Source organism: Citrus clementina, unplaced genomic scaffold (assembly GCF_000493195.1).
Source record: "Citrus clementina cultivar Clemenules unplaced genomic scaffold, Citrus_clementina_v1.0 scaffold_2, whole genome shotgun sequence".
NCBI lineage: Eukaryota > Viridiplantae > Streptophyta > Magnoliopsida > Sapindales > Rutaceae > Citrus > Citrus x clementina.
Genome location: NW_006262688.1, coordinates 11,730,517 through 11,745,735, shown reverse-complemented (window position 1 = coordinate 11,745,735; position 15,219 = coordinate 11,730,517). Strand labels below are relative to the sequence as shown.

The 15,219-nt window shown below is 31.1% G+C and overlaps 2 protein-coding genes across 2 annotated transcripts; both read left to right on the top strand.

The window, feature by feature from the left end:
• The first annotated feature begins 3,049 nt into the window (after nucleotides 1-3,049).
• Nucleotides 3,050-5,883, top strand: LOC18051345 (nudix hydrolase 12, mitochondrial). Its single transcript, XM_006446825.2, has 6 exons — nucleotides 3,050-3,340; nucleotides 3,439-3,511; nucleotides 4,457-4,571; nucleotides 4,680-4,763; nucleotides 4,942-5,091; nucleotides 5,258-5,883. Exons 2-6 carry the CDS (start codon nucleotides 3,444-3,446, stop codon nucleotides 5,525-5,527), a joined length of 687 nt encoding a protein of 228 aa, XP_006446888.1. The 5' UTR covers nucleotides 3,050-3,340; nucleotides 3,439-3,443; the 3' UTR covers nucleotides 5,528-5,883.
• A 6,622-nt stretch (nucleotides 5,884-12,505) lies between these two features.
• LOC18051344 (ethylene-responsive transcription factor LEP) lies at nucleotides 12,506-13,354 on the top strand. Its single transcript, XM_024190750.1, has 2 exons — nucleotides 12,506-13,113; nucleotides 13,255-13,354. Exons 1-2 carry the CDS (start codon nucleotides 12,506-12,508, stop codon nucleotides 13,352-13,354), a joined length of 708 nt encoding a protein of 235 aa, XP_024046518.1.
• Nucleotides 13,355-15,219: the final 1,865 nt, after the last annotated feature.

Below are 15,219 nucleotides of genomic sequence, written 5' to 3'. Positions count from 1 at the left end.
ATTTTTTCAAAAAATTTGGTTGGGATATGAAAAGTGAGAACCTTTTGACATTTTGAATTTCAAGGGAGATTTCAGGGATTAATAAATCCCAATCCTTGTTATCTACTTTTTTTCTGTAGTTTTTTTTCTTTGGATATGGAATATAGTTGTATATATTAAAACGGAAGATAGGTGTAAATTATGTCGTTTTTCAGTCTCCTTTTATTAATTATGATTCGACTTTTGAAAAAGGCGGATTATTACTTGAAAGCATAGTTACACTGTTATATTGTAACTGATAATCGAGTAACGTTTTTTTAATCTCAAATTCATATCTTAAAATATATAAATATTCCGATCAGAGAACCTTTGTTTGAGTCACTGCTTTATTTAAAAATGAGTTTAAATTTTTTTATCATTTTTTAACAATGCACATATAAAATTTGAATATAAAATTTATATCTCAACTAATATAATACCAATGAAAATCCATCATACAAATAATTATTTAATTATTGATGTTAATTTGATAGTAAGATTACAGAAATGTTTCTCATATGTTTTTACTTTTTAATGGATAAGTCAGTTGGTTGATGGGTATGTAGCAAAAGAAAAAAAAAAAAATCCCCTATACGTTTTGATTTCATAACCAGTTGAAAATTGTATCCTATATTCATTACGATCAATTGCTATTTGTTGATTCTAAATTTCTAATATTCTCTTGTTCAATCCTTTTCTTGTCACGAGGGTTGATCATTTGGTAATTATTTTTTTTTTCCTGAAAATGATTTTTGAGGAAATTGTTTTTTATTAGTATCTCAAAAAAAAAAAAAAAGTTAGAAGAAACGTGGTGTGCTTTTTAATATTTTCCCTCCTTGTTTCCCTTAAAAGAAAATAGCAAAATTTTCTTGAAGTGTTCTTTCATGAAGTTTAAAACTAAAACTTTGATTTTATCGTTTTCAAGTTCTGTTTCTTACGAATAATCATAGTGCTTTTCTTTTTATATATGTTTAGATTTTCAGTGTAGAAAAATAATTTCAATAACTAATACGGAAAGTCACTATTGTGAAAAATTTTAAAACATCATAGGTTATATTTATGTGTGGGATGGACAACTAAAAATATAATTATACAATCTCTGATATTAAAAAAATGTTGCCATAAAAAAAATAATGATATATTTACGCAGTTAGAACACATTTATGTGTTTAACTGTGTTGTAAATTTAATTTATGAATTGTTAATAGCGAATGATCAAAATTTTTTAAAATATTTGTAAAGTCATTTTTCAACGTATATGCTTCAGAATCAATTCTAATTGACAATAAGACAAAGAGAAAAATTTGAGGATTTGTTTTCTAGAAGATATGACAAAAGAAAGGAAAAAAAAAAACATAAAAATAGAAAAATTGTTTAAAATAAGTTAAAAACAATATGGAGCCGCAGGCTGTTAATTTCCTAATCAAATCACGTAATCTTTCCCTTGACCCACAGTCCAAAAAAAAAAAATGAAAAAGAAGAAGAAACCTGAAAACACATTTAAATTTAAGAACATTAACTAGCCCTAATAATAACAGTAAAAAGATTTTTATAAATGCACAATTTCTTGGAAGGCATCTGAAGACAGAAACTAACTACTATAATTTAACATAAAATAAAATAATAAATATTAAGTACAACAAAACCATTGGAAGCTCCCAATAAGATTCACCCCTTAAGTTGACTTTGATTTGTTGAAAATGATTATGACCCCACAAGGGAGTAAATTAATAATCGGATCCGGCAATCCACGATGCGTCGTTTCTTAAAAATCATATTCCCAAAAATAAAAATTTGGAGAAAATTAGAGTTAGGACCTACAAGTATGGTTTATTTACAAAAATAATTTAATTATCATTTCCTCCTACTTTAGTTGCCATTAAATAAGTGTTTTTTTATGTAAGATAATGTCAAAGTTAATATTATTCACTACATTCAACAAACATTAACTATCACGATTAACAGTGTTGCTGGTAATAAATACATAAGCCAATAGTAATAGCGTAATTTATACGAATATAAATGCTGTCTATTCCAATCAATAGTGTCAATAATAATAAATAGATGAAACATTGTCGACATTATTTAATACAATTAACAAACATTCAACAAATATTGTCTACCACAATTAACAACGTTAGTAGTAATAAATATGCAGATAATATTAACAATCTATCAGGAATATAAATGTTGTCTATTACAATGAACAATGTCAATAATAATAAATAAGTAAAACAATGTCGATATTGCCCAACAGATATTTGTGTATGAAAATTAACTCAATAGTGTTAGACAAGGTAAAATTGCTTCTTTGATAGAAATAGATAGACAAGACAGTGTTAATATTATTCACTACATTCAACAAACATTAACTATCACGATTATCAGTGTTGGTAGTAATAAATATACAAGCCAATTTTAATAGCGTAATTTACACGAATATAGATGCTGTCTATTTCGATCAATAGTGTCAATAATAATAAATAGATGAAACAGTGTTGACATTATCTAATACAATTAACAAACATTCAACAAATACGGTCTAATACGATTAACAACGTCAATAATAATAAATATGCAGATAATATTAACAGCCTATTACGAATAAATGTTGTCTATTACGATGAACGGTGTCAATAATAGTAAATAACTGAAACAGTGTCGATATCATCCAACATATATTTGTGTATGAAAATCAACTCAATAGTGTTGACAAGATAAAATTGCTTCTTTGAGAAGGTGTTAAGAATGACCACGCTTTCCACGACAACAAATATAAAGAATTGGCCACTCAATTCTCATCTTACTTAAGGGTATTATCGTACGAAAAATGGCAACTTTTACTGCAAAAGTAATATATGTAATAAGTGGGTTATTTTGTAAGTTGACCTGGATTTTGGTCGTTTCCATAATTTTCCCAACAATCAATAAATCAATTTTTTTTAAAAATAATATTAATAAATAAATAAATTGGTTAAAAAATTAATAATGATGTCCCCTATTAAAGTGTATGAAAGGGGGTGCCGTTAATTACCGGCCCCGCGCAAAACTCTCGGTTTCCTTGCTTTTAGGCAAGACTTGGTTATTGTTTTTGTCTTCTTCATTTGTTGTCTTCTTTTCCCTTCTTCCTTTTGCTTGATTCATTCTCATACAACCACAAAAATTTCTGTTCAATGCTTTCCAGTTTTTAGTTTTAGAGAAGCGAGGCCAGAACTTTGAACCTTTCATCTTCTAGACTTTCTTTATACCCAACAAAAAAACCTGTAGCTTTTTTTTTCTTTTTTTTTTTCGTTTTTCCCCCTGAAGTTTAAACTATATTTTGGTAGGTATCTGTTACCTTTAAACGGTTGTTACCATTTTGCTGAATTATTTGATTTATTATTGTAATTGGGTTCTCATCATTTCTTGTTCTTGCTGCAGATTCCATGTCTGTGGAAGCAAGAACCGGCCGGCTCCGGCAACGTTATGATAACAATTTTCGGCTTGTTTCTGGGTATTTAATCTTGAATTTTTTTTTTTTTTTTATGTTGGTTTTCATTCGGGTTTAATTCTTCATTGGATTCTTGTGATTGTACACAATTAATTAGGGATGTTTCCAAAAACAGTTTTCAGAAAACAAAATCCTGAGAACGTAGGGGAAATTTAATCTAAATTGTTTGTGAAATTTGGGACCAATGAGGAATCCTTATCAGTAACTCGTATGGTTTCTAGCCAAGAGGAAGAATATCTAGTTCTATGAGAAATTTGTCTTATTTGTTGTGTTTAAAGTATTTGCATTGCAATAGTTTATCTCGTCTGTGGGCTTTATCATTGACATTGACTTCGTGCAAACATATAATTTTATAATTTAATCTGGTGGTATATTTTGTCCTATATGTGAAATTGTCTTCCCTAAATCATTATAAAATTTGCTGGAATGAATTATTATTTTGGCGTTTCCTTTGGTAGGCGGGGGCCAGGTGTAGGTGGAAAAATGGGGAAGTATCTGAACTTTGATCCGGCGTGAAACATGATGGTGCATGTTATTTTCAAGGCTTAAATGGCTGTTCTGTTCTAGATTGTTTTAATCAACAATTGACCCAATTTCGTTTCAATGGTCTTTTTGTAATATGCACAAATGTTTTGTAGATTGTTTCTAGCTTCACCTCTATATGTTTGATTTGTGATTGTAAAATGATAAGACAATTCGGAAAACTAATGCCGCGTACAGATATATTGAGTTAAGAAACCTGAAATATGATCATCTTTTGATCTTGAGTTCAATAATCAGTATTCAAATGTCTAAAACATGATAATGATCAATGGGGAAATTTTTTAGAATCAAGTTCTTTCATTTTTTCTGCATAAATTCAAACACCACATGCTCAATATTTGATGCTTATTAGCACACCATGTATCGTGTATTGTTGCATAGTATACTGATATTTTCCATACAAAGATGTATTCCCTATAGGCTAACAAAGGATGCTGAGGATGAAAATGAAGATATACAAACCAGAATAGAAGTCCTTATGGTTTCTTCACCTAATCGAAGTGATTTAGTGTTCCCAAAGGTACATATTTTTCTCTTGATATGAGACTCGCATGTAAGAAATTTCTGTTTTTCCTGCATATGAAAGTTGAACCATCAATTTACATTGTTTTGTTCTGATTGTTCTTAGGGTGGATGGGAAAATGATGAAACTGTTATGGAAGCTGCTTGTCGTGAAGCCTTAGAGGAAGCAGGAGTTAGAGGAAAACTGAATGTAGGTTCTTAATTTCTGCTGCTTGGTAGTTCAATTAAGACTTCAGAGCTAGCTCTTCATCTTATGATTACCGTTTGTCATTAATATAACAGTCTGATGAGAGTACTCCCCGAAAGAAAAGATCATTCATCTTATGCTTACCTGTTGTCATAATAGGCTAAATTTGATCTTTGTTTAGGAAAAGCCATTGGGAATTTGGGAGTTTAGAAGCAAGAGCAAACAGGACCTACATAGCCTGGAAGGAGGCTGCAGGGGGTACATGTTTTCATTAGAAGTAACTGAGGAGCTTGAAATCTGGCCAGAGCAGGAAAACCGCTACAGGAAATGGGTCAGTTTTATAAATTGCTTAGAAACCATGCAAAAAATTGATGTACATACTGTTTTTCTTTTTCAAATTATAGCATCTGAAAATTTAACAATTTTTCATCAAGTTTCTGGCTCTTCCTATTTCATTCTTTAGGCATGTCAATATTTCTGACAATCTTACTCTGCAGTTAAACATACAAGATGCCTTTCAACTGTGCCGGTATGAATGGATGCGTGAGGCATTGGAGAAGTTTATGAAAGTTATGTCAGAGGAGCGAAAAGTAGAGATCACAGAAGAAATAGTGGAACCTCTTCCCAAGCCAGTACCAGATGTTATAGCAGAATGTCAAATAGTATCTTCAAATTACTGTGTAACAACCACAAGCAGCCAACATCACGGCATTAGCGCTATAATCCCATTCCATTGGCAAATTCTCAAGAGGTTACCATTGACATGATAATTGATCTCGTGTCGCGATTATACAGTGTATGCAGTAGGCTCTAGATGTTATTCTTCGAGTCTGGTAATGCCTTCCAGTTTTGGGAACACGAAATTGTGAAGTGTAATACCGGTTTCTATGTACTTCGCCTTTCAAAGATTTAGGGTATGTTTTGTTTGGGATTGAGATGATGTGCATTTGAATCCACTAGTGCTGTGAAATAGAATCACTAGCTATCAAATATAAGTGATTGGTAGTTGATAAACATTAGCTGTTTATTAAACATTTTAGCTGTACAGTGCTTTCAAGATTAAAAATAGAAAGCACAAACATTATAAACATGCCCTTCAGTGAAATTCTCTTCATTTCGATTCTGCTGGCTCTATCAATTTCTTATTTTCTTTTTGTATTATCAATTCATTGCTTGCAAAATGCACTGCTCAGCAAAGCATTTTCGAATCACAATTCCAGGAATGTAGCAGATTTATTAACTGAATAACTGCAGCACCTTTGTTGAAATTACTGTGTGACTGCAAATGGCATGCAAACCATGGCGAGCCTCAAGCTTGGCTAGCAAATTATAGGCTTGCTCGAGAATTTGATCAAGTTACGCTCACTAGTTGCAGGAGAAACAAGGGGACAGAGCTACCAAATTCCCGGAAAAGGGAGATCCAAACACGTGCACGGTGCGCACACACCATGCACACTCCTCAAGTTACTTTTTTCATTGGAAAATTGAACACAAAGACCACTTTCGATGTTTGAATTGGGTTTCTTTATGGAAGATTAAACAGGCTACGAACTTAGAGAATCAAGACTAAGTACAGAGACAAATTTAGGTCACGGTGGAGATAAACATGTTGAGTTGTCCTATATTAAATAGTAAAGGAGAGTTATTTGAGGCTATAAGTAGGATATGTCACTCTATCCAATAAATTAGTCTTTTGAGATAAATACTTAGAAATCCTAGACGAATGCTCCGTCAACAAGTGGTATTAAAGTCAGACCGTAGTAGCTGGAATGTAGTATTAGAACAATTCAAGTGTGTTGGACAAAAGGTTAGTAGCCATAATGTGCTAGTAGAACAGTTCAAGTGTGTGGGACAAAAGGCTTGACTAGTAAAAAAGAGTTACTTAAATTTATAATAGTCAGAATGTGGTAGTAGAACAGTTTAGGTGTGTGGGACAAAAGACTTAATTAGTAAAAGAGAGTTACTTAAATTTATAAATAGCTAAAATATGGTGACAAAAGACTTAGCTAATAAAAGGGACTTAAATTTATAAGTAACTAGAATGTGTTGACTAATAAAATAGAGTTACTTGAATTTATAAGAATGATAGGCCACTCCACTCAATAGACTAGTATTTTAACATGAATACCTATAAATTCTATATATACTATTAAAATCTGCGATCCCATAATTAGAGAAGAATACTTAACTGATAACTGTGTGTGAAGTTATAAATATTAGAAAGTGTGAACCTGTTTTGGAGTTGTTTTGAGGGACCTGAAGTAAATCTTGAAATCCCACTGATTATGCCCAGAAAAACTTATAATAGGAAGAACCAGTTTTGGAGTTGTTTTAAAGGATTTGAATTATATCTTGAAATCCCACTGATTATCCCGAAAACATTGAAAATAGAAAAGGGACAGTCAATTTGGGGACACGGATCACAAATGAAGCTCTATTACATCATTAACAAAAATAACTTAAAATGGAGAATCCGAAGGAAGCATTACATGAGATTGTGTGTTTATGGAAGATTAAACAGGCTAAGAACTTAGAGAATCAAGACATGTACAGAGATAAATTTAGGTCACTTGAATTTATAAATAGGATAGGTTATTTCATCCAATAATTTAGTTTTTTAGGATGAATACCTAAAAATTCTTGGTTAAAACTCCTCTCAACAAGTAGTATTAGAACCAGATCTTAATAGTCGAATATGATGGTGTGCCGGACAAAAGAAATGTGGTAGTATAACAATTCATGTGTGTCGGATAAAAGACTTGACTAATAAAAAAGAAAGTTACTTAGAGCCAGAATGTGGTGACAAAAGGTTTGGCTAGTAAAAGGAGTTATTAAGATTTATAAGTAGATAGAATTTGGTGATAGAGCAATTCTGGTATGTCGGATAAAAGATTTGACTAATAAAAGGAGTTACTCGAATTTATAAATATGATAGGTCATTGCACTCAATAAGTTACTTTTTTTAACACGAATACCTATAAATCCGAGTTATAAGAAATTACCATGCATGAGATTGCTTAACTAGGGTGTTGTTAAGTTATATTATAATGTAACTTACATTAACCCAAAAAATATAATTAATGACCTAAAAGTAGTTTAGTTGATTCAACTTTTAGGCAACTTAATGGTTGATGTAAGTACATCGTAATATAACTTAACAAGGTCCACTTAACCAGTGGGACCTACACATGGGCTAGACTGGGTTGTAGTTCGGTCTAGTCCAGGCAAAATCATTTATACCCCTTAGTTTTTCATGAAGTAGTAAAATAATAGAGAGTTTTAATTTTATTTTCATATATGTCCCTAACTCAATTACCCTTATATTTTCATGAATTTAGTATAACAATATAGTTTTTATTTTATATTCAAATATATCCCTAACCCAATTACCCTTATGTTTTCATCAATTTTATATAACAATATAGTTTTTATTTTATTTACAAATATTTCCCTTATTCAATTATATTATTTTCAATTGAAATTAGTGACTTATTTTATAAAATATTAAATCATATATTTATTGAATAGATTGAAAACATTACGGAGCTAAAATTTTATTATTGCGTTAATTTATTTTTAAAAACTTCTAATTGAAAAAAAATATATATGTCAATGTAGTATAACATCGTCACTAGTATTAAAAGTATTTACAGAAACAACATATAATAACAATTATCAATATTTTTATAAATTTTTATGTAAATTTTCAGATTTTATTTATTAGTTATATTAACTAAGAGGACAAGTTAGAAAATAAAATCTGTATATTTTAAGAAGTTTTTATAGAAGAATCATCAACATCTAGTTCTTTAAAGAGAGATAGAGCGTCTGACAAAGAACCAACTGTACCAAAATACATTTTTGCTGAATTGAGTTTAGTTTATTATTGAAACTTTTGACTAATAATACCTTTACAATTTGAAAGGATGAATAAATTTTAATTGTTTAATTTATTAAGTTTGGTAATTTACTACTTCGTTTTAAATATAAAAGTTTTACTTGCCATTTTTAATTGATTGTAATTACATGTATTGATCTATTTTAATTTGAAATTCTTAATTGATTTTTTAATCCTTATAGAATTATATATTATTATAGGCTGTAATGTCAAATTTTATAATTGAAAAATAGTATTTTCATATTCGAGTTGCTTTTTGTTTTTTACTCTTTTTTATAATTATTTTTGTTTAAAGTCTATATTTAGAGAGATAAGGTTTTTGTTGTTCCTCCTTATTTAATGTACTTATTTTTATATGTAAATTTTTATGTTCGCTTCAAAATATAAATTTTAAAATTTAATCCGGGGTAATATTAAGTTCTGGATCTGCCCTTGCACTTAACTAATAACTATTTATGTGAAATTATAAATATTAGAAAGTGTGAACTGGAGTTATTTTAAGTGATTTGAATTAAATCTTGAAATCATCTCTAGAAAAATTGGAAATAGAAAAGGGACATTCCAATTTGGTGACTCTTGGATGACAAATGAAGCCCTATTACATCACCGTCAAAGTTAACTTAAAATGGAGAATCCGAAGGAAGCACTACGTGAGATTATGTAAAAATATATATAGTAATAGTGCTGCCCACTTTGGCTGCACATGGGAGAAAAGAAGGAAGTTTCATGTTTGAACAAACCCCACAAATGAACACAGCATCATGTTCTTGGGTTTTGGTATTTCAAAACTATTTGATTTATTATTATATTTAACCTCTTTCTATTTTGTCTTTAGCATTTATGCTCATAATTTTGCTTCTCTTTTGTGTCAAGTAATCTATATGATTAAATTCCCTTTGCCCTGCAAGGTTCATCCAAAATTAAATCAAAAAATTAAAAAAAAAAATTGTGAGGATTCTTAATTATATTTTCTTCATTTTTTGTCCATATTTTGATTTTGAGGAACCAAGGTAATTTCATGTAAAAGCAATTAGTTTGCAAATTATGGTTATGATTATAATTTTTTTTATCTTAATTTGACAAAGTAGACAATATTGTGTTGCTTCTAATCTTTTTGATAATTTCATTACATTTTAGCATTTTATGCGTAATAAAGTAGCATTACCCTATAATTATTGTATTAAGTTGCTATGTGCGTGTGTGAATTCTATATTATATCTATAATGTCATATAATTAAACTAGGCTCGCATATGCTAACCCTCTTAGGAATCATTGACTAGGATGCATTTGGACACCCAAATTAATAAATATAATTAATAGTAATCGAAGAAGACAAATGTGTGAATAATCACAAATAAATGTTAAAAAATTAAAGAAAAAAGGTACAGTATCAGGCTCCCAAATCCAAATCCCAATGAAACTTTCACAAATCCTTTTTACCAACTTGAGCCTGCATTGCATGAAAAAAAAAAATTTTAATATATGTCTCCTTGCACAACCCGTAGGTTTTTTGACCTATTGTGTTTTGGCTTTGAATGAAATTTCTTACTAGATAATAGCACCACTTTTTTGAGAAATATGAAACAAATTTCTCAATTTTTGGGATTTTTGTTTCTTCTATCTAGAATAATACAAATAGAATATATGATTTCAAGATGCCGGTAAAATTTAAACAAATTTTTTGCAGATGATATATAATCAGGTTCCTAATATTGAGAAAACACTCCATCAAGCTCTAAATTTATTTAGTAATTGGAAGATAATACTATGATTTATTCATTATTATACTATAATCCAAATGTATAATGGAGCATATTGTGGGACATTTGGTCAAAGGCCATTAGAGTTTTGCATTTTGGTCTCGATAATTAAGATAATGCCTAGCAATTGTTCTCTTCAAAGAAAAGGCAGCCTACGTGTTTCTATCACATGCTCCCCAACAAAGTTCCCCTTCATTTCAATTCCTTATATTGCCAATCATAACTGCTTAAAATTCTGCAAGAAGAAAAAAAATTAAATGAAAATACCCAGAAAGCCAAGTAAATTAAACAAAAGGGAGCTTGGGGTTTTGAAAAAGATGGAAGGCTGTGGAACTTATCATTGATTTTTTGGTTCAAATTGGGTGCACATGGCTGAGGCAATGATATTCCTTCAATACCCACTTTTAAAAAACCTCATAAAAATAGGATTAAATTACTTAATATAATATGAAAATTTATTAATTAACCAGCCCTTTTTAGAAATGTACTCACTATCATAACTATTTGTTTTGTTTTTTATGACTATCCTTGCAAAATCACAAGGTAATGAGTCCAAAATAAGGTGCTTTTTAATTAGACAGTATACTATTTACCCACATCATCTCTACGACCCCTTTCAACTTTAGAGGATTAAATCTAATGGATAAAAAGACCACATAGATACTCTGACATGAGAAGGGGAAATGTATTTGCAGGCCTAGAATTATGAAATCATTATTGAAAAGATTATCTTAAGTTGAAATGTACTTAATTTGCATCAATTAGATATTATTGAACTGCATATGGGAAAATCTTCAGAGATTTTCTCAAATTAACAGCCCCAAATGATTCTTGTTTCATTAGTGTTAATAAAAATTAATGGTAATAGATGTTTGAATAGATTTGGTATCTGGTCAAAGTATGAATAATGCATGTATATGCGTTTTTAGAGCATCCATAGATAAATTAAATTAAGTCTCTAGAGACACGATTGTTTAGGATCAAATGTTAATAATCCGAATTAGCAAAAAGAGATTGGTTAAAATCCGATGTTTAGATCAAACTAACAATAGAGTTTGCAAGCTTAAAAAGATGCATCATAGGACAATCATGGGATCATTTTTTTTTTCAACACTTCTTCCTTTGGTTGATGTGATTATAGTGATATGATGGACCTCATTATCTAAAAATTAATTGAAAGGCATGGATGCCTCCACCCATTAGCAATGATCATTGTAATGTGCATGCAATTGATGCTTTAATCTTTTGTGATTTGATGAAACTGAGATATATTATGTAATTAATGATTTGATTTCTTATTAGATTGTGTATGTGGTGTCTATGATTAGCTCCCCATTCATGTAACTCTATGATTGATTGGAAAGCTCACATGTTAGATTTTTGGACTATGCACCATATCCACAAACGAACAATATATATGGTGTGTGTGTGTTTCTTTTTTTTTTTAAATCAAATTATAAAAACCAAATTTATTAAGAAAAGAAAACTTGATTGGACAATAATCATGAAGCAAAATTATCTAAAGAGAACATGCTCATCAAGTTATCATTGTTACTGACGGAGCTCTAATCATGCCAACCCACTCCTTATTTTATTGATCATATTTCTTTGAGATTTTACATATTTCTTTTATGTTATTGATGGGACCTTGAAGAGAGATTCATAAATAGATTCTTTCAGCTTTCACTTTGTATTGCTGAAATTGATAACCAAAATAATTTCATGAACAGTGATGTGTTATAATTACAACAAAAGATAATCTGAATCCCTTTTTTTTTTTGAATAATATCACATTCTGATAAAACATTTTTTAAGTCAAGAACATGGAAAGGCTTGAGATTTGATTGAAACCTCCACATGAAATCATTAGGGAAGAAAAAATATTTATAATTAAAGGACAAACTGGTAAAAGAACATAACAAACAGAAGATAAACTACCTCTCTACTATATAAATATGTGTATGCGTAACGACTAACATTCACCCACTCACATTCACATGCACACACCAACATAAAACTAAGCAAAAATTGGCCAAAAGTATTAAGAAAATTTCATTTTCTCTTAATATTCGTATCATTAATCAACATGAATTCATCGTCGTCGACGAAAATCAAGAAGAAGCAAACACAACAAGGACAAGACACTACAGGAGGAAGCAGCGGCAACAGGTTCTTGGGAGTGAGGAGGAGGCCGTGGGGGAGATATGCAGCTGAAATAAGAGACCCTTCAACGAAAGAGAGGCATTGGCTCGGGACTTTCGACACGGCGGAGGAGGCAGCCCTGGCTTACGACAGAGCCGCCCGTTCAATGCGCGGCCCTCGTGCCCGCACCAACTTTGTTTACTCTGACATGCCCCCTGGCTCCTCCGTCACCTCCATCATCTCCCCTGACGAACCCCAACAACAACATCAATATTCCTTCCATATCCCTAGCCCTAACTCCCACCCTCGCTCAGAACCAAATCTTCAGCATCAGCCCTTTCTCAACCAAGATTTCTCTTCTGGGTTCTCATCAACATTTCCCAATGTTAACGATGATCACTACAGTCATAACAATAATGCCTTGTCTTACTCTTACACTTACGATGACAATAACTCAAATTCAACCGAGCTGCCTCCGTTGCCCAGTGACTTGTCAGCTTATGCTGGGTACTCTACTGACTCGAATGTTATGTCGCATTCGAGTTACGATGAGTTGGGTCAAGGAGCTTGGAGTACTAGTGAATCGTCAGCGAATTTGATGGGATTTTGTGAACCAAGCTCAGTGACAAGTAATAATGGGTTTGATACAATGGGGAGTGGTAGCGGAGGCTCATATTTTGGTTTTGATTCAAGTGATTATGTGCAGCACAGTCCACTATTCAGCAGCATGCCACCGGTTTCAGATACGGTGCCTGATGGGTTTCATTTGGGTTCCTCTTCTTATTTCTTTTGATTATTACCTATTGTTGATATGTTAATGTCAATGTTTGTTTTCTCACGTATGTTATGTGTCTCTGTTTTTGGTTTCCTTTTTTATTAATGGCTTCCTTTGATGAGAGTGAAGACTAAAAAAATTTCAGTTTTAAGCATATGTTTATAGTATGGAGATGAAATGAATCGACTTAATTACTAATGTTTCTTCTTGATTAAGTCTCCCCCCCAACAAAAAAAAAATTATCTTCATGGTATATTATTATTATTTTATACCCAAGCAAGTAAGTTTTGGGCGGGCCTCCGAAATTGGATAGAGGAAATTCTAGAGCTATCCAATGGGCCAATTACGAAGGCCCATTAGGCCTACTTTAAGCTGAATCCAGTGATTTTGTTCTGGGTATTTTCATCCAAAGCTAGTGGTGACTTTTTCGAACAAAAAAAAAAAAAAAAAAGCTAGTGGTGATATTTGACTCCTTTTATATACCCCATTTCTAATTTAATCCCTTTTTTTTCTAAAATTACCCTCATTAAAATTAGAAATATATTTAACCACTGGGGCTTGGCTTAGTAGTTAGAGCTACTCCCTCACAAGTGTGAGGGAAGTGGTTCGAGCCCCTGCAGACGCATTGCAGGGGTTTAATTTAAATTTCATATTTCAAAACTTGAGTAAAGATAATCTTTATCTCAGTAGGGGAGTTGGCGTCTCTCAAATATTTGAGAGGGTTAAAAATCTGAGCGGTGCCACATTAGAATTGATGTAAATCGGTCTCAGTAATTGTTTGATTATAAATATCATAAGTAATAGCCTCCTTAAAAAACAAAATAAAAAAAATATATTTACTTTCTTTTAACTTTTTCTTTTCTATCTTATTCGCACTCTCTCTTTCTAGAATCACTACCATACCCATTTTAGATGCGTTTGGAATTGAGGTGTTGTACATTTTAAGCTACAGCTGCTATGAAAAAAAATATTGTAACTATGAAACAAAAATGAGTAATATATAGTAAATATAAATTTTAAATAATAATTTTGTCAAAATTATTAAAGATATAATAGATTTCTATCATATAAGTAAAAAAATCGTATCAACATAGCTTGCAAGTTACAGTAGTTAGTGTTTACCAAACACTTTAGTGCTTTAACTTTTAAGCTACAGCTGCCCAACTTCAATCTCAAATGCACCATTTATCACAAGAAAAATCCATTACTGACATTGAACAACATTTAATTTTAATTATTTTTAATTTTTCTTTGTAAAACATAGGGAACAAATGGTTTATTGAATAAAAAGCTAACAAATCCTCAAATCGACGATGGCTAACAAAAAATAAAAGAGAACCCAGTTAAATCGCAATTGAGATTTTTCAATCATGTATTGAGATTATTTTTTTTCTTAATCACAAATAAGTCACAACCCCTTTAGCAAAGCCTCCGCCATCAGACATGTACAGTTTAATTGTTTCAAACCATCGGAGGAGCACAATGACACCTTATGGTTCATTTTTCAATCTTTTTCAGAACAAAGCAAAGTTCAGTTTCACGGACACATTTAAGCTATGGCTATGCTTTCTAGTAAGGACATGTAAAACTCTTGCTACTTTGATTCACATTCACAAAGCAAAATAGGGATTTTAATGGCACACAAGGTAGATTTTGGATTCAGCGCCGAATTCTTGTCTTTGGTTTCGTTGCATAAAGGTTACATTCAAATCAATGCTCTCATAAATATTCTTCAATATCCACGGTGAGTTTGGTAGTTATGAAAATGGGTACGATGGTGAATGTTGGAAAAGAGATAGAAACAGTGCAAATGAGAGAGAGAGAGAGAGAAAAAATACTTCTTTAATTTTTAATGAGAGTAGCTTTGGAAGTAGATGAAATAA

Coding starts and splice junctions, on each gene's coding strand:
- LOC18051345 (XM_006446825.2), top strand. CDS start 3,444: ATGTCTGTGGAAGCAAGAACCGGCCGGCTCCGGCAACGTTATGATAAC. Junction 3,512..4,456: donor AATTTTCGGCTTGTTTCTGG/GTATTTAATCTT, acceptor TTCCATACAAAG/ATGTATTCCCTATAGGCTAA. Junction 4,764..4,941: donor GAGTTAGAGGAAAACTGAAT/GTAGGTTCTTAA, acceptor ATCTTTGTTTAG/GAAAAGCCATTGGGAATTTG.
- LOC18051344 (XM_024190750.1), top strand. CDS start 12,506: ATGAATTCATCGTCGTCGACGAAAATCAAGAAGAAGCAAACACAACAA. Junction 13,114..13,254: donor TCGCATTCGAGTTACGATGA/GTTGGGTCAAGG, acceptor TTTTGATTCAAG/TGATTATGTGCAGCACAGTC.